This window comes from Podarcis gaigeae (assembly GCF_964106915.1).
Source record: "Podarcis gaigeae genome assembly, chromosome: 12".
Taxonomy (NCBI): Eukaryota; Metazoa; Chordata; class Lepidosauria; order Squamata; family Lacertidae; genus Podarcis; species Podarcis gaigeae.
Window position 1 is genome coordinate 26,258,846 of NC_139688.1, and position 27,359 is coordinate 26,286,204.

General features: G+C 42.0%; 1 protein-coding gene across 2 annotated transcripts in view; it reads left to right on the forward strand.

The window, feature by feature from the left end:
* The window catches only part of ZNF804B (zinc finger protein 804B), a 304,870-nt gene that overhangs the window by 90,494 nt on the left and 187,017 nt on the right, over nucleotides 1–27,359 (forward strand). The window contains exon 1 of one of the 2 annotated variants that reach the window (XM_083704635.1): nucleotides 5,954–6,985. The exons of the other annotated variant lie outside the window; for it this stretch is intronic. Within the exon in view, the coding sequence (XP_083560761.1) occupies nucleotides 6,878–6,985 (108 nt within the window). The 5' untranslated portion in view covers nucleotides 5,954–6,877. Of the gene's footprint in view, nucleotides 1–5,953; nucleotides 6,986–27,359 lie in introns of those variants that run through there. 2 annotated transcript variants of the gene reach the window in all.

Sequence of the window (27,359 nt, forward strand, 5' to 3'; positions counted from 1 at the left end):
CATCACCATCAGTGGTAATCTGTAGTAATGAATTCTGTTAAGTTAATAAATGTTAATTGGGCATGGAAACTGTAGAGTAAATAAAAACATGATGGGAATCGCCAGGGGTGTAGCACTTCTTTCTCTGACATTTTCAGTACCCTTGGATGCTACTGAAATGCCAGGAGAACATATCCTCGTAACCAAAATGTGCAAAACCGATCCATAACTGTTGGAAAGGTGAAAGGACAATGCAAACCTTTATTGTGCCCCTCCCTTTTTAAACTAGGACCTTACACTGAATGATGGCTCCTGCATTTTCTAAATAATAATTAAAAAGAAATGAAAATAAAAAGTACTCAAAGTCTCGTGACCCTCTATATAAAAGCAGTGGAGGTGGCTGGGTTGCTGGGGGAAAGTCTGCCATGTGACCATGTGGTTTCTCTGTTGGATACCATGAGCTTAAGTGGAAATGAGGAGATGATTTTCCCTTTAAAAATTAGGTCACTTTTCAGCATCTCTTCTGCTGCTTTCCCATCTTTTGTTACGGAGTCAGACATTAATATTACAGCACACATTTTAGCTGAATAAGGATTTAGCATTTGGTTTGTAAAATGGAGATAATAACATTCACGTCAAGAGACTGTGAGGATTAATTAGCTTATGGAGTAAATTCATGATAACAAATGCTAAGTACTATTCATAACAGTAATAAAAACCTTTTTAAAACTGAATGGACAGTTGAGCAAGTGAGTCTTTTGCAGTGATTATTCTGCTCCAGCCCTTGTTCTAATGCCTAACCTTTCACTGCCTTGGTTCAAAGTAAATGTACTAGATAAGAGTGTGTGGCAGTGTAAGAAATGCTCCCTGCAACGATACTGATAGCTAGAGAGCTTTGCGGGTATTATAATCACAGGTTGCCTTTGATAAACAAAAAGGTACAGGAGGACCACAGTATCAACATACTGTCTTAACATACTGTCACAATTATTCTGTGCTTGTCCATCTAGCTAGCACCTTCTTCTTTTTGATAATGGCATCTCCCAAATACATTCTAAATAGTAGTTAAAGTCTAATATTATGGTTTGGCCCCCTACACCATTTACTGTGGCAAGAAAGGTAATATCAGAGCTTTGGGGAAGATGCTTAAAGGTTTGATAGAGCTACAAGAAGCTTGGAAGAAAAGGGAGGGTAGAAAAGGGAGAAGGAGCTATCCATGGTCCTTACCATCCTAAGGAGTTTAACACTTATTCTGGAGCACTAACATCAGCCTAGTAAACTGGCTTTGCCCCAGCTGCTTTGCATGCAAATGCCACTGTAGCCACTGCAACACAAAAGTAATTCTGCTTGTATATGATCTGTATATGATCAAGCTGCTTGCAATATTATCTTGCTCCCTGGAGATTACTGGGTTATAAAATGGCCTAATTTATCTTAGTGTTCAAATTTCAGCTGATCCCTACAGAGATAAAAAAAAAGACCAAGTAGTGGCAGTATATTTTCTTTCTTTCTTTCTTTCTTTCTTTCTTTCTTTCTTTCTTTCTTTCTTTCTTTTCTCCCTCTCTCCATACTGCCATTCTGTGAAACCATTAGGCCACTGTACAGTAAAATATGTTGTATAAAGAGACTTTGCTCAATAAAAGCGTTATCTATTATCCATAGATTTAAGTTTAGATTTTAAAAAAATGTATGGATCACTTCCCACAACAAAAAGTCCTTGTGCAGCTCTAGATCAGGTTAGTGGTCCTTGTAAAGAAGTTTTTGATGGATTGGGCCTATTGCCAGTTAAAGGTTTAATAAATCAAGTTATATCAACATTGCATAGTTGCTGCAGTTCTTCACAAGATGAAGAGGGAAAACGACAGTTTAAAAGACAGTTCCTTCAAAACAAGATAGGCAACCTCATACTAGCACTATTCCTGATTAGTCAAAACAGTTCTAATATGCTCCACCTGAACTTCCAACATCTTCTGATAAGGGGCATGTGTGTGCAGTGCATATCACACAGATTCAATTTGTATCAATGCACATCACCCCTGTATAAATAACCCATGAGGTCATTGCCAGAGGAGGCTTTTCTGAGGTCAGGAGCAGAGTTTCCTATGCAGAATTGGCTTCCCATCTGTATCTTCCATTCTTGCCTTTATCAACTCTGCTCCTTGCTAAAATAGCTTACAATATCCAGTATTCTTCCTCTCTCTCTTTTGCACATGAGCCCAAACTGAAAACTGAACAAGGCATGCTTAGCATGAATTATTAGTATTGTTCCAGTGTTAGTTTGAAAAGGTAATCAACCATGCCCACTTTACATTAAGAGGAAAATGAAAAGGTAATAATTAAGGGTCTTAATAGTCTGAACCTTTTCCTTTTAAAAAATAAATTGCAGTCTGGTTTTGAACAAATATACCAATTCAATCACAGCACTTTTGATATCTTTAAAGATTGCTATCTTTAAGTAAACAGAGAAGTTTGCTTCTGATCTTTCATTCTCTCAGCTACATATCAATCCTACATCAAGGTTTCCCATGAATACCTTAGGACATGCAGCATCAAAGTTCTTGGTGGATGTATGTACAGTATGTATTTTTCAAAATGTTTAAAACCCTACCACCATAATTCTGAGAGAATGAGTACTTATGAATGGCAAGTATGCAGTTGTGGATGGGCTTTTAAGTTTTGCATCTCAAGCATTCAGGTCAGTGGAAAAAGTAATACTGGTATGGTACTGGTAACATGTATAATTCCACAAAGCATTTCATCTTCTTTGAACTTAAAAGTTTCATCATAATTATATTTCTAGGCAGGAGGTAAGTGAGCTACTTTTGGCACAGATTCCGACCGGAATGATATGTGTGTCTCAAATTAAAGCCAAAGCGCATAAATAGCATGATCTTTCTTTTTAAATACTTTGGAGTTTCAATAATAATTATTATTTAAACCCCACCCATCCGGCTGGGTTTCCCCAGCTACTCTGGGCGGCTCCCAACAGAATATTAAAAACACGATAAAACATCAAACATTAAGAACTTCCCTAAACAGGGCTGCCTTCAGATGTCTTCCAAAAGTCAGATGTCTTCCAAACCAACACTTTGAATTGTTTGGAGTTTGGAGTTATGGGGGCCTAACAGTACAGCACACTTTAGCTTAATTCTGATTGTTAAAGGATGTGTTCCTGTGCAATTTTTGTTTATGGTGGTAGTTTCATAATTATATAGACACATCTGGGAGAATGGGTTGCCTCCAGTTAATTGCTGAGACTGTGTGGGGGCTTTAACCAAATTAGCTGAATATATGCAGTATTTACACTAGGGCTGCAGAGACATTGCTTGTGTATTGAAGAAAGGAAGCTGAGTTTGCATATCAAGCTAAATGAGATTGATGGTGTGTATACCCTGCAGAGGAGAAAAATAGCAACCTGTTTTCAACTGCTTTAATGTTGGAAGCATTTCATGCTTGCAAAACTGTGTCAGTTATTTAGCTTGTAAATTGCTGCTTATATGCAGGCACCTACCTACCTTCCAGAAATTAGGTGTGTGTGGGGGGGTAGTGGATGTGATGATCATTACAAGTAAAAAATTGATATTTTATTTTATTTGAGAACTTGATTATCCCTGAAATCCTCTAATTTTTTAAGTTTCCCTTTCATTATTAGAGATTCTGCTTTATTTCTACTGTGGGTTCATACTCATGTGAAAGAAAATAATGGTGGAAAATGTTTTGCATGGTGTTGGGAAATGAATTACTCCTCAGCTCTTTCTATTTGGTTTGTCTTGGGCTTGTGGTTAGCAAAGATTGTAGAACAGAAATACAAATACTTCTAGAAATAAAAATTGGGCTCAGGTCTGTCTAGAAATGTCAGGAAGGTTTTCCTTATGAACTTATGCAGCTAGACTATTACTCCATTTAACTGTATTCTGAGTAGAAGCAGCTCTCCAGAGATTTCCCCCCAGCATCTGACCTACTCAGGGATGAGGGAAATGTGTTCAGTTTATTTAGGCTGCAACCCTATGCCTACTTACCTGGGAATAAGTCCCATTGAATTAAATGGAACTTGTTTCAGAATAGACATGTGCAGGATTGCACAGTTATTTGTTTATTTTGAATGTTTATGGGCTGTTAAACATTACAAACTTTCATAGCGGTGTATACAACAATAAAAATAATCACAGGTTAAAAAGCAATAAAGCAGTTCTCAAAAGAGAAATGAGGTTCTGCCTGTAGTCTGAGTCAACTTTCCCTTCTGAGAATGTCTGTTTAAAAAAAAAAAAAGGTTTTAGCATATGATAGAATGTGTGCAATGTCAGGGCCTGTTTAACTTCAGCAACAGTTGGTGAATTTATAAATCATCCCCTAGTATAAAAGTCCTGAGACGGTGTACAATTTTGAGTCATGAAAACAGAAGAATAAAAGAATAATGCAACATTGCAGATGCTGATTTCACTAACAACAGTAAAAGCCAGAAGCCATAAAATAAAAATTCAAAACCCCAACAACCAAACTATAAAATGTACTGGCATACCTGGCCAAAAGTGGGAGTCTTTGCCTATTGCCCAAAACACATCAAAAATAGCACCAGGTAAACTTCTCTGGGGAGGGCATTCCATATGCGGGACACCATGCTCAAGAAAAAGTTCTGCCTATTTCCATCTGCCTAACTTCAGATGGCGGTCCAGAGGAGAATCATTGATGAAGAAGGAAGTGTTTGGGCAGGCCCACGTGGTAGGAAGTGCTCCCTCAAAAAGCCCGATCCCAAGGATGCCTCTGAATGCCCATTGCCGGGGAATGACAGTGAGGGGCTACTGTACTCAAGTTCCGGTTGTGGGCCACACAGCATCTGGGTGGCCTCTGAGGAGGTAAACAGGATGTTGGATCAGATAGGCCTTTGGTCTGGTCCAGCAGGGCTCTTTATGCTGTTTATAGGTTACGTTTGAAAACCAGCCAGGTGTAATAATGGGTCAGACTAGGACTGGGGAGCTTCAGGTTCAAATCACCCATAGCTGCCAACTCTCTGGGGCCCTGGGTGCCTGAGCACCCAAAACATTCCCCACGAAAGGGCCGGGCACCCACAAATTTCGGTGCCAGGGCCATGCACACCACATGACACCCGCAGCCCTGGGCACCCACAGTCACATGGCCACATTGGCCCTCCTGAAATCAGCCATGATTCTCCCTGACTAACCTGGAGCCAGTCCCTACCACTCGGCCTAACCTACCTCACAGGGTTGTTGTGAGGAAAAATGTGGAGAGGGCATGTGATAATAAAAGTGTCCCACAGGTTTTAGCTTTTGGCACAAACTATCACTGGACCAAGAGGGCTGCCATAAGAGTTGAGTTCCCTCTCTGCTTCCCCACTCCCCCCCCCCCCAAACACCCTGTGATGCGCTTGTTAACTTATTTTTAAACGATGCGAAGCGAGGTTTTATAGCGCGAAGCAAGAGTTGGAAGTTCCAGCCAGCATATGCCATCCCTTCCGTTCCCTCCTCTTTCTGCCACTAATCCTTTCGGATCTCGGGCCTTATTCTGGCGCTGGCATTTCTCCCGCCTTCAGCCCGGAGCTGAAGCGAAACGCAGGAGGCAACGCTCCTTGACGAGGCAGGGACGCTAATTCAAGGGGAGTTCTTGGCGGCGCCTTTCGCGGGATGGTGAGGGCGGCCCCGTGAGAGGAAAACGGAGCGAGAGGAACGAGAAGCAGAGCGATTGTCAGGCGGCGGCGCGCGTGTCTTGGGGGAGATGCGGGATTCCATCTCGTTCCGCTTAGGACGGCTGCTCCGTCTTTTTGATGTGGATATGGAGCGTTTCAAAGCCCCCCAGCCTACAAGGAAAACAACACCGCCTCAATGAATTTAGGGACGGCAAGAAGAGGCTTGAGGACGTGGAGCGGCGCAGAATGTGACTCTCCTTCCTAGACCCTGAGCTGCCCAAGGCGTGTTTTTTTTGGGGGGGGGGGGCGAGCTGCCAGGGGTTCCCTTCTGAGCGATTCCCGCCTCCTCTACTGAGGCGAATGCCTGACTGCTTTTCCCTCCGCTCTCTCGAGAGGGAGGGAGGGAGGAGAAACGCGGGACCGTCGACCTCCACCTGCTGCCCCTTTCCAAATTCCCACTGGGCGGCCATTACTGGGGCAGAGGGGGATCAAGCGCTGCTTGGCGCGCGCCCTCCGTTCCCTCCTTCCTGCCCCCCGCGGCTCTCTCCCACGCCAGCTCGCGCGCGCTAAAAGGTGAGGCGGCGGGAGTCCCTGGCTGGCTTTGGCACAGCCTGCAGCGAGCGGCGTGCGAAGGACTTTGTGGTGCCGGCGGGGACTCATCTCTCCAGCCCTTCGCCGCGGCGCCAGGAAAAGCGATGGGGAGCCGCTGCTGCTGCTGCTGCTTCCGAGAGCCTCCCCTCTGGCTGTTCGTGCCTCCATAGGAACCTGCTCTGAAGAGAGCGAGCGCGGAGGCGCGAGTCCAGAAAGGGGGTGGTGGGTGGGGAGGAAGCGCGGCGGCGGCGGCGGCGCCTCCCATCCTCCCGCCAAGTTGCGCGCTCGCTCTTTCCATCTTTTCCCCGTCTCTTCTTTGGCGGAGCTACCCAGAGGAGCAGCATGTGGACTGGCTCCCCGGCTCCCTACAGTGCGCTCGGGCTGCTGCTGCTCCTGCTCTTGCCGCCGCCGCTGCTTCCTTCGACACAGCCTGCTTTTGGCAGCGAGAACCCGGGCGCTGGATGAGCGAGAGACCGGGGGCGGGCGGGTAGCGGCTGCTGCGCCTTGAGGGGTTCTGCTCCCGCCGAGGGCAGGAGGAGCGGCGGCGCTGGGCGGCTCTCGCTGCTGCAGAGGATCCCGTCCGCTTCCGCCACGCGCCCCCCTCCAGATCCGGCGTCTGCTGACGGGCTGACCCACTGCCCCGTTCTCAACCCCGCCCGGACCCGCATGGCGTGCTACCTGGTCATCAGCTCCAGGCATCTCAGCAACGGGCACTACCGGGGCATTAAAGGGATCTTCAGGGGACCGCTCTGCAAAAACGGCTCGGCCTCTCCGGTAACTGGCACCTTACTCCGTCTTCGGTCTACCTAGAGCAGGCGGCATAGATCTAGATAGGGCCGCACGTTTCTCGTAGGAGCGTCTGGGGTCATCTACGGGGGGCGGGGAGAAGACGCGGGCACTTTTGCTGCCTTGGGTCCATTTGGTTACATCTTGTTGCTTAAGCTGACTTAAGGGGGGGGGGAAGCTTCTTGAATGTTTTTGCAAAGTTTTCTCCTTCCGAATCCGCCGGCGAAACAGGCTTAAGACTCGGGGGTTTAGGAGCGTATCGGTTGTCTTGGTGAGGAATATAGATCGGATTACTTAGGGGGAAAGGGTGTTTGGCGCTGTGGCTCCGGTGAGCCACAGATGGGACACGGTGCTGGCAGAAAAAAAGTTAGAGCGACTTTGATATGTGGCCGCGGGAAGTTGGTGGAGAAGAACTGGAAGCCTTGTGGGTAGGGTAACAGGAGTAACGGAAAGTTAGACGCCAGAATAAAGCCATGGGAGCGAGTGACCACTGAAAATGACAACAGTTGTCCTTAAGGCCATGTAAGAGAGGCAAAGGAAGGGAAACAAGCAGTATGTGGGCCAGAGAGAATGATAGTGGTGCTTAGTGGAATTAATAGAATGCTTAAAGGAAGAGGGTTTTCTTTTGTTTTGTAAAGTCTTCTTATTTATTTTAAAGTATTTTGTACAAAAGAAAATTGACACAGGCAGAAAAAACAAGAGGAGGAAACCTCAGGTAACCTTTTTCACAACCAGGGCTTGACTTTAATCCCAGCATGCATTACAGGAATACTTTGAAATGTGTTTTACGTCTCTGCTCTGCCTTCCTAACTTTTTCCTCCTCCTTTCTCTTGTGTCTGCCTCCTTGGCAGTCTAAGCAAGGTCTACTTTTCTTAACAACAAGAGAGTTCATTTACTTTTTCTAAAAAAGAAGAAGTTAGAATATGCAATATGAATATGGTGACATTGCACCTTAGATTGGCGGCAAGATGCCGAAGGGGTAAGTTGAAGAGAAGTGCCTTAGAGCATGAGTAAGATGCCAGTTGTGCTGAGGTGATTTACAGTGCAATCCTATGCAGGTTTACTCCAAAGGCCTCTTAGGTTCACTGGGACATAGTCCCCAGTGAATGTGTATAAGCTTGTGTCTTAATGCCCAGAATAGGATATAAACTCTGGTATAAAAAAGATCAGGGAAATATTCTGTTGCAGAACGACAGTCTAGAAAGCAGAATTAGAATGCCAATAAATGGAATCTCTGAAAGGACCCCCTCTTAATGACTGGGGTTTTACTACAGAATAATAAAATCCAGAGGTTGAACGATAGTGCTCATTGCAGGATGACAGAAGCACGACGTATCTTTAAAAGTTTTCAACAGTGACATGAGAGTTAGATGACATTTCACAAGTACAATCCTTGCACTATTGTAGTAGATAGGTGGGAGCTGTCTAGGGTTGCAAATGCCCATCCCTGAGATGCAACCCACCATTGTGAAGCTATTGGAGAAGTGTTCTCCAATAGGGAGTGCATGTGATGCTGAGAAGAAAGTTCCATGGAATTTGATATAATTGAACAGGTGGCAAAGCTAAAGTGGGTGCAGCTATAAATGAGAGACTGTAAAGAATAGAAAGTGCTAAAGTGTAAGGAAGGTACAATGCTCTGGTTGGAAGCAGGATGCTTCCAAATTCCAGTTGCTGTAAACTTCAGGAGTGGAGAGGAATCATTGTGCTCACTTCCTGGTTGCTGGCTTCCCACAGCCAACTAGTTGGCCACTGTGAAAACAGGATGGTGGACTAGATGGGCCAATGGCTTGATCCAGCAGGGCTGTTCTTCCCTGAATGGGAAGATTGTGGAAAAAGTGAGCGAAAGCTTTGCTGAAAACTATGAAACAACTGCAAAGACAGCTTTGTAAACTGCAGAGGAGATTTGATGGGAAACAGTTGGAATTATAAGGAGAAGGTTACTGGAATATGTTGGAACTGATGGAATTTAAAAGAATTTGCTCCAGGGAATGAATACTGTAAGATGTGGGTTAATTTTGAGCAAGGAGCATGATGCAAAGGGATTTTTAAAATTAACTAATTGCCAAGCTATGGCAGCTACACAGACAAATGTGGTGTTCAGCACGAGTGAGCTGTCCTTTTAGTGCCAATAACTGGTGAAAATGAACACAATGGGTTAGTTGCCCTTTACCATATATCTAGTTCTGAGCTCCACAGCATTCTCTTCTAAGAAGTATTTGAACTTTAGAAGTTCATTTTGCTATCTCCTCTGAAAACTGTTATTCTTCTTGTAGGACTCTGGGCACTGTAACTTCACATGAAAAAGTAAAAGTTGTTGTGGTGTCCCATCATTTTAAAAAAATCCAAAATTAGGGCAGTTGGGTTGGCCTAATAAAAGGCACTTCCCTAAATATGGGTTTTGTACCTCCACATGTTTCTTCTCGAACATTAGAGAAAACATATTCATAAGCACACAGTTGCACACTTGCATTTTGTGAGAAGGTTCTAGTTTGTTCTTTACTCCAGTATAGCAGCTGAAATATGTACATACAATGTACACAATGTGTAACCCGTAGAGCAGCCAGATTAGTAAGGTACACTGCATTTGTTTATTTGTTTGCGTTTGTAGACCACTTCCACTGAGAATGTAGAATAAATAACCACACTTAAACCAAATACCATAAAACCGTAGCACCATCTATGTACAGAGTGCTTTACAATGAGCAGCTTTGACAGGTCCCTTCTCCAAGGGCTTATGATCTATAAATAGACAAAAGGGAGAGAACAAATGGAGGGGGGAGGAATGGAGGCAGGGGAAAACAGGAAAACAATATGCTATTATTTCTGTTATCCTTACTTTGGCTTAGTTGAGTTGTCCTTCTGTAATCCTCAAAATTAACTGATTGAACTTAGGGAACTTACCCGGAGAAAAGGCTTCCTCAGTTTCTGTTTTTATAATGCTCAAAGTCAGGAGTGGCCCATGAGATGCCTTCTAGATATTGTTTGGGACTAAGTTCCTATAAATCCCAAACATTGATCATGCTGACTGAGGCTGATGAGAGTTGGAGTCCAGCAACATCTGGAGGGTTCCATGTTGACTATCCTTGCTCTAAGCATTGGCATAGCTGTCAACGTTTCCCTTTTTTAAAGGAAAATTCCCTTATTCTGAATAGGATTCCTCACAAGAAAAGGGAAAAGTTGACAGCTATGGGCATTGGGTGCCAGAGGATGTTTCACTCCTAGGGCTTGTAGTGGCTTGGGGGAGGATATTTTTCAGGATCTGGTGTATGGGTTAAAGAGTTTTTAAAAATTAAACCTCCTCATAGACTGGTCCTGATGCAGCTCCCCTATCCCCTAAACTTGTAGTTTAGTCCTCAGTTCCTGTAATGACCATTCAAAGAGCAAGGGCTGTAAGCTGTGAGACTGCACTCCTATCCACACACATGACTTCTGGGTAGATGTGCAGAAGATCGCACTGCCAGTACAGTGGTACCTCGGGTTAAGAACTTAATTCGTTCTGGAGCTCCGTTCTTAACCTGAAACTTAACCTGAGGCACCACTTTAGCTAATGGGGCCTCCTGCTGCCGCCATGCCGCCCCCGTGCAATTTCTGTTCTCGTCCTGAAGCAAAGTTCTTAACCCGAGGTACTATTTCTGGGTTAGCGGAGTTTGTAACCTGAAGCGTCTGTAACCTGAAGCATCTGTAACCCAAGGTACCACTGTATTAATTTTCACTTTGCAGTTGTAACCGACACAAGGACTTCTGCTTCTTAACTGTGGAGGCTACCTGGTACCCAACCAATACGTTTGTGATGTCTAGGAAATGTGTTGTTGTACCCTTGTTGAGATTTTCATCCAGAATAACTTTGAGAAAATGTCTTTCCCTCTCATTTTTAAAAAAGTGAAAGCTGATTTTAAATATGTTTGAAAGCTGTTCAGGGTTTGGGGGATGATAGGGCGGGGGGAACCCCCGTGGTGATGGCTTGCATGCAAAAGTCAAGAAATGTATAATGTCAGATTGCTCTGTAAATGGGCCTCCAACCACAATGTAAATCTGTATATTCTCAAGTCTTGTTTCCCACAGAAAAATATGAATGGACACACTGTTGTTTATGTGGCAGCGCTGCACCATGAAGAGGATGTAAGATGTATAGTACTTTTAAATTCACATATTACCTATCCTTCTGAATTATTTTCCCGTTCGCTTTATTCTGAAATTACCATGTCTGCTTAATTTGGAAATTCTTGGTTTCCCCTAGGTTTTCTAGGGTTTTTTTGAGGGGCAGGGGGCTTGACTGAGACATCTGTTTGTGAGTTCAGTGCTTTATCTTTTGTTTCTCGAGCAACATTTTGAACTTTCATATAATCTTAAATATTTCGTTTTAGTGTATGAGCCATTAAAAGCTTCTTGCATTTATGGAGTGCCATCTACTTCATGCATGACTCTGTGGAGCCTTTAATGTGTAATGTGTACCTTTGTATATTTAAAGTGTTCTCTATTAACAAACCATGAAATGTCAGCAGGCTTATGGCTATGCTTTTGGATATGAGAACAGTAGTGAATATTTTAAACACCTTTATGAAATTTCATGGCTGCGTGAACAACAGTTTACCCATCTGGATATTTGTATGTGTCACTTTGTATCAATGTCAGTGATTGTGCATAGTGTACTTACAGTGGACACACAATTCTGGGGTATGGGGCTCCCATAGCGGCTTATGGAAAGAGCCAGGTGTGCATATGCTTGCATGATCATAGCCTTTGGGACATTGGCCAGGATTTACATAAGCATACTGTTCATTTTTGCTTATTGCCATACAGGAGAGAATCCTGCTCTTTACTGATGATTCCTAGCACAGTATGATTTCTCAGGTGAGCAAGAAAAAGTTGGAGAATGCATGCAAGGCAGCGGTAAGCACAACAGTGCTGCAGAAAGCCACATGCAGTCTTATTTCACATATTACGTGTTAATTTTGTACCCCACACCTTCATTTGTTTATTTAGTACATTTGTATACCACCTTTCTTACACGATGGAACTCAGTGGTACCTCCGTTTAAGAACAGCCCTGTTTACGAACTATTCAGTTCGTAGTGTTCCGGTTAGCAAACTTTACCTTGGTCTACAAACGGAAGCTGAATGGTGGAAGGGCACCGGCGGTGGGAGGCCTCATTGGGGAAAGCATGCCTCAGTTTAAGAACAGCTTTGGTTTAAGAACTGACTTCTGGAACGGATTAAGTTTGTAAACCGAGGTACCACTATATCTCTTATGGAGACCAGACCTTCATTTATATATAGCTACAGCAGGTGGCTGCATCATGTGCCTCAGACCATGCCTGGGGACCAGCACAAGTATTCCCAGTGCAGGTCACCATAGGAGGGGGGGAAAGTACAATAAATTCAATCACATAAAATCAGTAAAACAGCAGAGCAAAGCAACAGGTAAATCATAGTGAATAAAGCACAACATATCTTTCTTAGGCTACAATAGGAGGCAATGATAAGCTGTGTGTGTGTGTGTGTGTGTGTGTGTGTGTGTTTGTGTGTGTGTGTGTGTTTGTGTGTGTGTGTGTGTGTGTGTGTGTGTGTAAGCCTTGGGTTTGTACATTGTCCTCTCTCCTTTCTTCTGATATGGCTGCAAGGTGATCTGAAGCCTCACAGTTAACCATAGTTTAGTCTTACATTAGTCTAAGCATTCTAAACTCATCTTTCCAACACTGCTGGAATGGGGAGTATGCAACCCCAAGGCTTGCCTAGATTCATCCTTGTGGCAATGAGTAATTGTTTATCATAGACTCCTAGAATTGTAAAGCTGGAAGGGACCCCAAGAGTCATTTGTGTCCTCTTCTGGTCTGACAAAGAAGCAAGGCAGGCAAGACAGATTGCAGCAGCCCTGCGGCACCATTGAGAGCTGATGCAGCAACTTGCTCCAGCAAAGTCTCCCAGACTCCGCCCTCTTCGTGATAATTACAGTTCTTAAAGGGCCAACTTTTGGGCACTCAGACAGGCATTTCTTCTGAGCTTGCTGGCCTCCTACTTTGTGTGTAACCTGCACTGTTGGACCAGTTCCTCAGGCTCTGGGAAAGACATTTCTGAAGGTCCCAGATCTGGCACTATGGACCTTGGTGTTATTGGATCTGGTCCAGAGTGCTCTTACCTTGACAGCTTTGGCTTTACTGGCTTCCTAGCCAGCAGCTTAGAGTCAGGAACCCAGTGTGACTTCTTAGCTGGTGACTCTGCAGCCTCTGATTCAGTGTCTTGGTGGCTGCTTTACTCTGGAGCTTGGGAGAATAAAAAAGCTTTAGCCTAGGACCAAAATGATCTCAATGTAGGTGTAAGGAGGCCCTCCCTAGGCTTCTCCTCAATTGCCACCTGCCTTATCTTGGACAGCTCAGATGACTATTTTGGCAGTCATGAATGTAGATTCTGCATTGTAGAATGAACACATATGGAGGGGCAATGGGATTATGATACTAGGTTCTACCCGCCCCCATGCATGTTCATTATAATGTACAGTGACCTGCGCATGGTATGCAGTCTATTACCATGATGCCACCACTCACCTGTGGTGTTTATTCCACACGAAAGGGGGCTCAGATGCAGATGATCAACTAACAGATTCTATTGCTATGAAAACCTCCACCTTATCCACCTTATCTTGCCAAGGTCTGGCAAGAAGTTTCTGCAAAGCATTTTCAAGGGCAGCTTTCTTGCACACCACTTAAGAGGCTTTATCACAATCGAGTGGCGTGTAAATTTTGTATTTATTTATTTAACAAAGACTTGTCTACAACCAACATTTACTCAGAGGAGACCCATTGAAATTAATGGGCTTAAGTTTGTCACAGTCATTAATTTTAATGGTTCCACTCTGAGCAAAAGTTATTTGAATACCCAAAAGTGTTTATTATAGGCATAACAAACATTTTTGAAATCTAATAGAACAAGCTTCTTTTGAAATGTCAAATTATTTTCTGTCGATGAAAATCTGTCTCCTGAACGGATACCATCATAACAGACTCAAATATGACACTGCAGGTTTGCAATTTGAAGAGACACATACACACATATCCCGAATTAAAAATTTGAGACATGCCTCATGCTTTTCCACCTGAAAAGATTTATTTTTAGGGTAGGATAGAATAAGAATTATTCTACCCTTGTTGGAGTCCAATTCCTGTGGTTTGGATGCTAGTCCCCTTTCTAAGCCTGAATGAAAAGGCAAGCCCAGAGCAGACACCCAACAGGCAACTTCCTCTGAGGACACAGCACTTTGTTAATTCTCACCACCAGGAATGTTTGTTAATCCAATCACATATCCTGCAGTGTCATGGTTGTAGTCCATGCCTCTCCAGTGAAAGATGATTGGAAGAAGGCAAGCGAGTCATGCAGAGTTGCAGCAAACATGCCCCTCACTAGCTCAGAGGCAGTTTTGGGGTGGTATGATCAGTGTGGTTGCACTGGGTGCCATGCTGCAGAAGACACCAAAACAATGCTTTAGAATGAAGCACGCAAGGCAGGAGGCGCAAAATTTTATCAACACACAGGGTGCTACTGAAATTTTAGAGCCCAAAGGCAGCCACTGAGTGGCTGGATGCTTTGAGGCTTATGTTTGTCTCACTTAGAATCACAGAGCAGGAAGGTGCCTCTGGCTGATACAGGAAATCTGCTGTTACAGCATCCCCAACAAGTGGCTGACTAGCTTCTGCTTAACAGCCTCTAACAATGAAGAGGCCACCATCTTATATGGCAGGCAGTCTCTTCCACCATTGAACAGCTTGTTATCATCAATAGTTTATTCCTAATGTTTCCTAGAAACTCACTTTCCTGTAATTTGAAGCCTTTGGTTCAGGTCTTAAGCTCTGCAACAACAGAAAACAATTTTTTCCCATCGCCTTCAAGGCTGTCCTATTGCCTCTTAATGGTCTCTTCCATCAGGCAAAACATAATGAATGCCTTCAATCTTTACTCATAGGACTTTGTCTCCAGGCCTTTCATCTGGACGAGTTCCAGATTGTCAACGTAACTTTCCTAAACTGCAGTGCCTAGAACTGGACACAGCCCTCCAGGTAAGCTCTGACCAAAACAAAATAGATGTCATCTGGACACTCGACTATGTATGAAGCTGGCTTAACACTGAGTTAAATTATTGGTCCATCTAGGCGAGTTCTGTCTGCTCTGACTAATGGTAGTGGCTGTCCAAAGTCTCAAGATGTATTTCCCATTATCTGCTACCCATTCCTTTTTAAGTATATGCCAGGGATTTAACTTGGAACCTACTGCTTGGAAAGCATGCTCTGAATGATGTCCCTTCTGTCTCTGAATCCCTGGCAATGGGTCCTTTCAAAAACTCATTGACAAAAGCCATGGGTGTTTCAAATGAAGCTTGTTTTGCAAGGGCTGAACTATGACCTTTCCTGGCACACAATTTGGGAATTGCTGGCTCAGACCAGGGGTCTGGTGTGTTGCTTGCTGGAACAAAATTATTACTTACTGTGAGGACTGAGTAATGTAACTTCAAGACTGATATAAATGGGAAAGCTCTTGAACTGATGATTGACTGAAGAGTGGGGACGAGAAATGCTGAGCTTTAAGAATGAGTCAAAAGCGGTGGACTCCTGAGAGGGTTATATTTCCTTCAAGAGGTGCATTTCAGAAGCGTCATTTTCTCCTTCCCATTTTTCACAGAATAACAAATGCTCTTTGAGGATCCGATATATGTCCCCTGCAAAATGAAATATGACCCATATGCAAAAATCTAGCATTTACTAAGATTTGTAAAGCTCTGTGCAGAATACTTATGGCCATGAATATATCATACTGATCACAGGGCTGCTTGGAGCTGCCGTTGGTTTTTTTTCCTTTGATCTGTGATGGATACATATAATACTGGCCTGCTGCAAAACTGCTTCAGTCAGTATCTTACCAGACATGCCACAACCTTTGCAAAAACAAACTCACAAGGCAAGACCCAGACTTTGCCAGGATCTTCGCAGAGTCCTGCAGTGGTGCCAATGACTCAGCAGATGTCTTCCGTTCTTCTCCTCCGCTGTTTTGATCTAGTGCTGCTGGGCTGCTTGAGGCTTTTCAGCTAAGACATAAAACGAAGTCAGTTTTAGTTACAGTTATTAAAATTACTTCATGTTTCTGCGGGTAATGAAAAGTTAAACTGGTAATTGAGACCTAGGATGGAATGCATGTTCTTTCATAAGGTGCCCCCCCCAATCAAAATCACAATAGGATATATTAGTACTTGCCACTTTATTCGCTCCTCAGATGGTTATTTAGTGATTGTGTTAAGTAGTTGATTGTATTCCATTTTAAACAATGCTTTCTATCTTAACAATGCTTTCTATCACAGTGAAACATGTTTCTCCAAAGGAAGTGTTTATATCAAAAGCATACCAGTGTGAGTAGATAAATAGGTACAGTGGTCCCTTGGTTTTAGAACCGCTTAGTTTATGAACAACTTGGAAATAGAACGCTGCAAACCCAGAAGTAGGCATTCCGGTTTGTGAACTTTGCCTTGTAAGCTGAACATGTTCTGCTTCCTGTTGAGTGTGTTCCATTTGTAAATTGAGCCCTCCGCTGCTAATCAGAGGCTTTCTATTGAGTCTGTTGGCTGTTTAGGACCGAGCACCCACACAACACAGAGGTGATATTTGGAGCTTTTGTTTTTGCAATTTTTTGCGTGTTTGTGTGGATTTTTAAAATTTTTTTGACTGTGACTTGTTCTTCATTTTAAGGGACTGACTTGTGACTATGGCTTGTGGCTTTGTTTTTGTGACTTGTTTTTGTGACTGTGTGCAACCCAGTTGAGCTATTGATTGATTGATTGATTGATTGATTGTGTGACTGCAGAAATGGATAAAAGTGCCCCCCCCGCATCCAAACATTGACTATCATCAGTGCACGTAAGAAGAAGAAGAAATTATTTTAATCATCTACAATACTGTCTTATTTATTTTATAGTACAGTACATTGATTATTGCTTTCATTTTATGGGTCAATGGTCTCATTAGATAGTAAAATTCATGTTAAATTGCTGTTTTAGGGGTTGTTTTTAAAAGTCTGGAACAGATTATTCCATTTTGCATTACTTTCTATGGGAAAGCACGCCTTGGTTTTAGAATGCTTTGGTTTTGGAACAGACTTCCGGAACAGATTAAGTTTGGGAACCAAGGTACCACTGTACTGCAGTGGTAAGGTAAACTGTGTTTCTGTGTGCTCTTGCTTCCGTCACAGTGTACTGTTGCACCAGAAACCAATTTAGTCATGCTGGTCACATGACCAGCTGTCTGCAGACACATGCCAGCTCCCTCGGCCTGAAAGTGGAGATGAGCACCACATCCCATAGTTGGATTCGACTGGACTTAACCATCCAAGGGTCCTTTACTTTTACCTTACCTTCATTGGATCATGGGTCCAAGAATACATAAATTCACATCAAGCAGTTCACAGATAATGTTTAAAACAAAATACTGGAAACTGAAGTTTCTTAGAAGTTTCTACTACATGCTGAAGAAGTGAACCATTTTTTCAAGATAAATTCTAAATCTTTCAGCCCACTGGAATTAGGGAACATGGTGTTCAATGGGGCTTTCTTCCAAGTATATGTACATAATAAGAGTGCAGCCTTAAACTGGAAACAGCTTGCCTTTTCAGCAGTCAAAGGGTCTGCAGTATACACCTCAAAGAATTGCATTATTATTTCGAAATATTTAAAATACGATGATGAACAGGAATGGCAGTGACGTATCCCAACAACTCAAGGGGAAAGAAATCACAGATACTAAGGGCATGTTTGCACCGTCTGTTGTTTTGCTTGTATGTCAAGTACGACCAGTGAGTTCACAGCACATTCTATGTGAAGACACTAGCGGTCAGAGCTCCACTTCTATTGAAAAATAATTTCCTTTATGAGAAGAAGCTTGCTTCTTTCAGGATATGTAATGCAATGTCTGATCAAACTTGGTAAGAATGCGGGATCTATTGGCTGGAAAAGTTTCCTGGTCAGGGGCAGTAAGTGCTGTAGGCGTTTGTTAGATGTTAGCGGGTGACTCCCACTGAAACTCAGTTTCCATTTATGAAGTTGTTTTGTGGCATTACCAAGCAGTGAAAAGAATCATAGAATTGTAGAGTTGGAAGGAACAGTGACTTGAAAAATTAAGTGAGTAAATAAATAAGCTCTAATCTTCGAATCCTAAGGACATCAAGGCAATATGTAGCATTATTAAAATGAACAATTCCACTTCGGAATAAGGTTGCTTCCATGAACGTTGTTCACTGAGAACTCTTCAGTCAGGCTGCTTTATATTTGAAATAAAGGACCTGCAAAAAAGAAAAAAAAATTGAGAATGTGAAAGCCTTTTAAGGTGGATTTTTTTGCATTCATTTAGCTTCTCATAAAGAATTATCTGAACCGTGTCTGATCGTTGGGCTCAAGACAGCAATATTTTTGTGTGAGTAGTTTCTCATGCACTGTGGAAAAACCTCAGTCCTGTTACTGTAATATGTGCAAAGGTTAAGTCTGGACTTTCACTGAAATTTCCATTATATAAAGGTTCTATGGATGGAACACACAAAGGTTCTGTGCATAGCTGGAGTCTAGTCTATCCATTATGCCTGCAGTTGTTATCTTCCGGTTACAGTCTCTTTTAACGAAGAAGCTAAAAAGACCTCAGCTGTAGGTTTTATGTAGGACAATCCAATGCAATTCTGCTCAGAAATAAGTGAAACTGTGTTCAGCGAGACTCACTTTAAAGCCAGCATTTGAATTCTCTCTCCCCTGTAAAATGTTATGAATAAAAAAGCCACACTGACCGGGGTTGGATCTCGACACATCAAAGAAGTGATTCAGTTAAATGCTATGTAAACTTCATAGAGGGAAGTTCTGTTGGCCAAAAACGGGATTCCACAGCACCATTTAGTGTCATAATGTTATAATGCATATAAAGCGCTTTATCTGTACAAATGTAGCTGAGTCCCAGATCATACCCTCAAGTTTAAAACTGGCTAATTTCTGCTTTCTATATTGCATTAAAAGCATTCAGAAATAATGGACTCTGGACCACAGGTTTTACCTGGCATGACTTTAAAACAACAACAACAACACACCACTAAAGAACTTGCAGCCTTATGTGCTGGTCTTGTGTTCAGTGCAGCTGCATTGAAGTTCAGAAGGAACTGAGTTTTAAGCCTTTGTTGTTTGTTATAAAAGTCTTTGCTTTTCTTCCGTTGTTTTTTGTCATGCTGTCATGGACCAGCTGGGTAAGCACCATGAGCCACAGTTTAAGAGCCACTGGGTTGCTGAAGAAAAATTAACAAGATATGCATGCCTACTTATCTCAGGAGAGACCTTTATTGTTAAATATTTACTCTAGTGAATCTATATCATCAAGGTAACTGTTACTATTTTATAGTGATAAACTGACGGCATGTTAATTTTGAGATTTTTCTGCCATATGCCTAATGGATAAGATGTAAACATTTTCTTCAGACTTCTGTCCCAGTTTCTAGCTTAGATACAGTCATAATAGGCAAGCTTCCTTAAGAAGCCTTCCCACCAACAACCACCTCCTAGAAAAATTGCAGGAAGATTGAATGAAAGTCTGCATACTCTAATCAGCTCTTGCTAATAATGGGCAGTGGGGGTGGCAGTACAGTTTAAAGCATACAGAACACACCAGTATCCACAGGAATGCTTTGCCTATATTCTTTTCAAACTGAATCTAAGAGGTGATTTCGTTGTTGATGGGGGAAAGTGTTGGTTGTAAATCAGAAGTGCACTAAGGCAGATGCTTCAAGAAGTAGCCTAATGAGACCTAGGCATTATGAGCTTTCACCCCAGGGTGTCCCTGCATAGTCCCTGCCGAGTTAAAACTGAAGTGACATGCTGCCGGCTACAAAACGCACAATTTTAAAACGGTGAAGAGCATTTGAGGAACACATGCTCCAAAATCTGTCTTTAGTCCATAGGTGTGTTGTCGTTGTTTTTTATTGTTGCTTTTTGCTCTATGGGGTGTGTTGTGGGTGTATTTCTGATAATACAGTTGGTATTTGCTCTGAGTGCAAACGCTGCTATTTGTGGTTTTGTTTCCTTGTTTCAGATTATATCAGCTTGGCAGACTACTTTGCAAAGTACATCTGGCAATGCTGATCACCTGTTAGAAACTAGAAGGGGTTATTGGACTGAGTCTGGCTCTGGTGTGCCTTTCTTCTGCCACTTTGATGATTAAAAATGGTGATGCATTTTGCCTCTTCCTGTGAAGTACATGCTCAGTGTGACATTTTGACCATGGCGCTCATGCAACATGCGGTCCTTGGATTAGTAGCTATTGCCCTGGAGGATAAAACGCAGTTGAAACTGATATCCTGCATTGTAGTGAGAAGATTCAGCACGTGAAACACAATAGGATAGTACCTTAGATCTCCTCTTTGGGTATCAACTCATCATGCCCATAGAGAACTAACATCCAAGGAGGTGTATATTTCTAGGAACATAGGAAGCTGACCATTGGTCCATTTGGCTCTGTATTGTCTACTGAATGGCAGCAGCTCTTGTGGGTTTCAGACAGGAGTTTGTCCCATCCATACCTGGAGGTGCCAGTAATTGAATATGAGACCTTCTGCATGCAAGGCATATGTTCAGACATTGACTTTTGCCCATATAACCATTGAGTAGATATAATACAAGTCAATGTAATGTCATTACATTGAACAGGTAGTAAATCCTAGCATCAAAAGCTTTGTTTGGGTGTTTTTTTTAAAGGGGGGGGGGGAAGACACAAGGCATTTATGAATTCATCCATACCCCCAAGGGCATATACATTCTAAGTTTAGGTGGCCACCTTCGGAGCCAAATAAACAGCAGTCAGATCTTACCATCTCACTCTAGGCAACCTGCTTATTGAGCATTCATCCTGATTTGTTTATGTATTTTTGTATGTGGAGGTTGGACTATATCTGGTCTTTTTAATATTGATGTTCTATTGAAAGGTTTTCATTTATTGTATAGGTGTAAGTGATATTATTATCCTAATATACATATGGTTGCTAATAACCTACTATGTTCTGTATAAAGTCATTCCAGATGTCAATATATTTGTCCAAACAAAGTCTACATCTATAGGCAATCTGTTCATACGTTGCAAGTGTTAAATATTTATATTTGTTCTTAACCGAGTGCTTGCTCTTATATGTTAGATGGGAAGTTGTTTGACAATCAGCATTCATTCTGATTTGTTTGCATGGTGTTTATACATCTTTCCATTAATCATTTGTTGGTCCTACATTTTCCATGCATTTCCCCATTTCTTCCCTAACTGCAAAATTTCATTTTTTAAAAAGTGGAGTTATTGCTCGAGGATGACAGAGCATTTTAATTCTGTTTTAAGTGCACTTTTAAAGCTCCAGTATGCAGTTGAACCCCTCCCCCCCCCAAATACAGACAGTGTGGAGGTGACTATGCTCACTTACAACTCTATGCACCCACACTGTATCTTGGTATTTTAGCCCCAAATTCTCTTCTTCTGTAGGTTGGGGAAAATACTGAAGCTCACAATTCTTTCATATGACTTTTCTGTAATTTTGCAAGATGGTACCCCTCAACAAGAGGATTTCCAATGCCAACTAGTATTTTCAGACATAAGAAGTGTGTGTTGAAAAAAAGCAAGCTGGCTTACATATACAAAGACTCTTGTGGCTGCATAATATTGAAAGCATCTCCAGAGAAAATGACATTTGTGGGGTTGCTGAACTGAGATCCTGTTGTTTAAATGGGATTCAAACAACAACAAAGGAATCTTTGACATTGCTGCCAAGAAACAAGTGCCTTTTCCCTGTTAAAGAGAAACCAAACTATCTGGAGTAGAGATATCTAGCTCCCATTTCTTATCTCTGCCTTTTGTAAATTGAGTGTGTAATAAATAGAGCTGCACAGAATGTCCTTTTTTTCTTTTTAGAAAAAAAAGGATAAACTGTATGACATCAAATTTTATATCGGAGCATTGAAAGATATTGGTACGGCAAACTTTATAGCCAAGAAGAATATAACTGTTATCTCTAAAGCATAGGAACATGTTTAAATTATAGTGTACTTCTTCACCAACCTCCATGTTTCTTTTCATTGCAACAGATTTAAGAAATAGGTCAGGAATCTGTAAAAAGGTGTTCTTAGGAAATTCACTTGGCTTCTGCTCTTTATACACATGTAACAACATTTTTAGAGTGCTCTGAAAATCAAAGCCTGCATTATAAACTGTTGTTCCTTTGTACAAATATTTCTGTGGCCTGGTCATGGATGACCCATTAGAGTTCCCTCTGCCAGAAAGAAAGAAAGAAAGAAAGAAAGAAAGAAAGAAAGAAAGAAAGAAAGCTTAGTATGTGAACCATGGTATTGTAGCCACGTGAAGGATGTGGTCCAATTTGGTAAGAAGGCAAATAGAAATGAGCAATTAAAATTGGGAGGTTTCTGGGAATGTTGCTAAGAGGTTTTTGGAATAATGTAGCTTAGGAAGTGGGACGTGGGTGGCACTGTGGGTTAAACCACAGAGCCTAGGACTTGCCGATCAGAAGGTCAGCGGTTCGAATCCCCGTGACGGGGTGCGCTCCCGTTGCTTGGTCCCTCCTCCTGCCAACCTAGCATTCGAAAGCACGTCAAAGTGCAAGTAGATAAATAAGTACCACTCCGGCAGGAAGGTAAACGGCGTTTCCATGCACTGCTCTGGTTTGCCAGAAGCGACTTAGTCATGCTGGCCACATGACCTGAAAGCTCTATGCTGGCTCCCTCGGCCAATAAAGCGAGATGAGCACCGCAACCGCAGAGTCGGTCGCGACTGGACCTAATGGTCAGGGGTCCCTTTACCTTTACCTGGCTCAGGAAGTATTGGTGATAGTTTGGGACTGCTGCTGCCATGAATCAGGTACTACCTGTGTGTTTGTTTCTGTTTCCCCACAATGCCTTATCAACCTTTATAGTAGTAAATAGAGCAGGAAGAAGATTATGGAGAAAATAAAGGGGAATCTGTAAAGGGTATCCATGAAACAGTACTTTGCATTCTATCTGCGCCGGAAAAATGTAATGGTGAGTTAGGCTTTGGGTCAAGATGCTTTCCCGACCTGATTATCCTCAACATAATCCTGTTTAGAGGTAAGTCCCATTGGCTTCATTGTAACTCACATGTGTATTTCCTTAAATCAGTAAGAGAGATCATGCATGTCAGAATGTTATACTTTGCATCTACCTTACAACAGAAGATGTAGGAACAGGACTTAGTCTTGGCACAAATGAACGATCCTCTTAGAGTTTGATCTAGAACATTACATTAAAGTCAGTGGGAGTTACTTTTAATTGGTGTAGGATGGGAGGTATCAGTTAACTCACTTGACATCCTTTTCTGAACAATTGTTGAGTACTTTGGTGTTCTGTTCCCACATAATGCAGCTATAGCAAGCAAATTTCCAGTCCATTTCATATATTTTAGGAAAAGAGGGGCTGGTAAAAATAAAAGGGGTTGGTGTGAAAGTAGAACACTACAGCAACTAGCGGAAGATAAACTGCTTTTGCTTGTGTCTAGGATCTTTGAGGAAAAATGCACAAGTGTTTGTCTCTTGGCCTAGAGCTAGCATCTTTTTGCAGCGGGAAAAGGCTTTGGAGGCTCTGCATTGTTGCAGCAGATAGAGAATTGGGATTTCTGTAAATTGGGGGGAGTAAAACCAGGTTGTTGAGACATACTTCTCTCCTCTGACAATGAAAAAGCAGGCTAGCTAAGAGGCCCTTCAATTGTCCTTTCTCTTGCTGACTCTTGTACATGGTAGAAGTGCAAGTCACACTCTTGCTGGCAATTATACACATTAAGTATGCAAATATAGTGGGGTTGATTTGCATAAAATGCAAAGTACCTTGCCTAGCTAGATGGATCTTAGATATGACATAGCTGAAAAGCAGATCCCTGAACCGAATCAATTAATTGTGCTTGATGGTGACCCCAGGATTTTGAAGAGTCACTCAAGCAACTGCTAGCCTGGAGTAGGTTATTAGTGTGGGCATTATTCTGGATGTGGACGGCTGAATTTTACTAGATGGCAAAGATATTTGCAGAGGAACAACTAAGAAAAGAGCTGAAAGCCTGGAAGAGAAAATAAGGGGAAAGTTGGCATGTAAAAATATGAATATGTTAATAGTAAATGGGACTGTGAATTGTAAAACTATGGATATATGTTCAGATGGAATGGCTTTCCTTCTGAAAAAAGGCAGCACAGAAAAGAAATAAATCATTAAATGAGCCAGATAAGAGAATTATTCCGAAAATGGACCCGTCATGTGACCACAGTCCATACATACTGTTGCATAAGTTATATGGCACTCCTAGTTTGCCATCAGCAACAGCTCCACTTGCTCTGACTGTTTGCATAAAATGCTAATATTCTAACACATTAACATATGCAAGCACCTGAGGGCAATTTCTTATGGTGCTCATAAGAAAAAAGTGTATTTTGGAACACATAATTAAGGCCTCCTACATAGAGGTTGGTTTCTGCTCACACTCGAGTCAGGAGCCCTAGACATTTATTCAGTAATTCTGGGTGCGTAAATGAATTAAAAATAAAGTCATTAGCATTCAGAATTTATCTACTCCTCTTTGGCCCCAGTCCCCAAACCTTTAGTCTGAAACTGTTTCTCTAAAGGCAGTATGGGTACTACACAGAGAAAGGAACTTGAGAACTGCAGCCTGAACCTGTCAGCTCTAGAAATTAGTTAGAAATTGGGCCAGTTTCATCTCACATGCTAATTAATTAGCTCACACTGTGTGACAGGAAGAATATGAGTATATCATTTTAATAAAACAGAGTCAATACGGAAATATTTCTAAAAGAATAACCGCCCCAACGTCTACTCCAAATCCAATTGCAAGTTGCTTGCTATTGGTAACAAAACAGTATTACTGTGTTAATTCTAATACTAAGCACAGAACCTACTGTACTCTATCGTTTAATGGTTTGTTTATTGATTTAAGTTATTTTGTAGCAGATGCACACCAACCTTTTCAGATTGCTTCCATGGAAGAAATAGCCAGAGACACAAGTTATTTTCAGACCACCTCATTTGGCATGCGTGAAATAACTGATTACTATTCACCACGTATTTACTTAAAATATATTATAAGTAAGCCTGGAGATGATTAGCAATGGTATGTAAGGTAAGCATTTGTGGCTTTCAAAAATAGGTTTGCCAAAGATAGAGCACCATCATTAAGAGCCAATTATCATCAAATGCCCTCTGGGATGCAAAGAACCTCTGGGACCAAGGACTGTGTCAGTAACAGTGCCATCCCTCATATGCCTCCTCAGAAATAAGCTCCATTGAGTTCAATGGGACTTACTCTCAGGCAAGTGTTTATAGGATTGCAGCCGGATGAACTTGGATTTGTACCAGTAAGCGTAATGGGTGAATCCAGAATAGTTACCTGCCCTTAGGCTCTTATTTAAATCAATGGGGCCCAAATGCAACCAAGCTGCAATGTAACCCTATGCATATTTATTCAGAAGTAAGATTGATTGTATTCTACAAACTTACTCCCAGCTAAGTACGACGGATAGATTTGCAGTTTTCAGATCCAACATGTAGCCTGATTTTGCTACTGAGCATACACTGACAACAGAGCTGTGGCCAATCCACATGTGTAATTAAGCAAATCAACATTTTTTGAGAGTACATATAAGTGCACTTAGTATGTGAAACACTGCAGTATCTTTTTAAATGAATAATTAGGATTCTTGCAGAACATGCAAGAAAAGAAGAAAATTTCAATAGGCTTTCATGTTGTTTCGTTTAATCGTACCTTCCTTGATTATTTTGCCCGCTGGTGGTTTTATTATACTTATTAATAATGGTAATGCTGAAATCAGCTGGAGCATTTGCCATGGAGATATTAATGAGGAAACACAGCCTGAATCTGCAGTTCTGACCAGGCACATTCCCCAGGTCTGCCTTAAAGGTGGGCTATCAAGAGATTTATCTCTTGCTTTGCGACTGGAAAAAATTATCATTATAGGAATCCTTAAATGCTTTACAAATAGACTATGGATCAAACAAACAGTGTGCTCTCTCTATAGTGAGATAATTGCTGGGTCTTCGGTTACTTTCTGAGTAGGGTGAAGGACACAAGAACTAATTTAAAAATTTGATAATATAAGTTGTAATTTATATTATGACTTAACTGTACCCTGAGCAAAAAAAGTGGGGGTAGGAGCCGAGGAGTAGGGGTGATAACTGCCTTTCAATTTTGTGAATTCATTTGGGTTAATCAGGAAAGGATTTTGACTACACCCTTCCTTTGTCGTGTATACACACCTACACAAACAGCAAAGCCAAGCTGCCTGTCAGTTTTCTATCTTCAGCATCTCTCATGAATTAATGATTATGATGACAATTCCCCCTCCCCCACATACTCTGTCCAGTGAAATCTGTCACAAAAATTCCACTTTAGGCAAAGTTCGGTTGCAACTCCCTGTGGAACCAGGGAGTGGTGTGGTTATTGTAGATTAATTAATCCATAGCAAAAAGGATACACTTTTATATATGCCTGAGAAGATACCTGCCATGTTAATGATGGATCCATTCTCTGATTACCACAAAAAGAAAATGGCTGCATCGTCTTTGATCCTATTAGCAATAACGAGGAAGGATTTTCAAGTAGTTCTTACTGTTTCCCAACTAAATACATAGTTCGCCTTTGAAAAAGAACTATATAAAAATGCAATCAGAATAAAGACCATCCCATGCAGCTGTTTTCTTTTTGTAATGGCTTCTTACAGATGTTTTTTGATCCTTTGTGAACCTAGCGATTAATTGTTTGTTTGTTTGTTTGTTTGTTTATAGAAATATTTCTGTACCACAATATCATTAAAACCTTCAACATGATTTACAACACAAATATCTATATACAATTTAAAAATCACATAAAACCAGAGAGCTTCAACTAACTCAGAAACACATTTTTTAATTCACCCGCATAAGCCAGGTAGCATAGAAAAGTTTTCAGCAGGCTTTTGAAGGTTAGAAGTGAAGGTCCCTGCTGAATCTTTTATTGACAGAGCATTCCACAGGACAGGGCCAACGACACTAAAAGCTCCGTTTTTCATTGCTTGGGGCCACAACCAAAGACGCTCCTGCAGATGATATCAGTGATCAAGCCAGGTTAATAAGGGTTTAGGCAGTCCCTAATGTACCGTGGGGACGCGGGTGGCACTGTGGGTTAAACCACAGAGCCTAGGACTTGGCGATCAGAAGATCGGTGATTCGAATCTCCGCGATGGGGTGAGCTCCCGTTGCTCGGTCCCTGCTCCTGCCAACCTAGCAGTTCGAAAGCATGTCAAAGTGC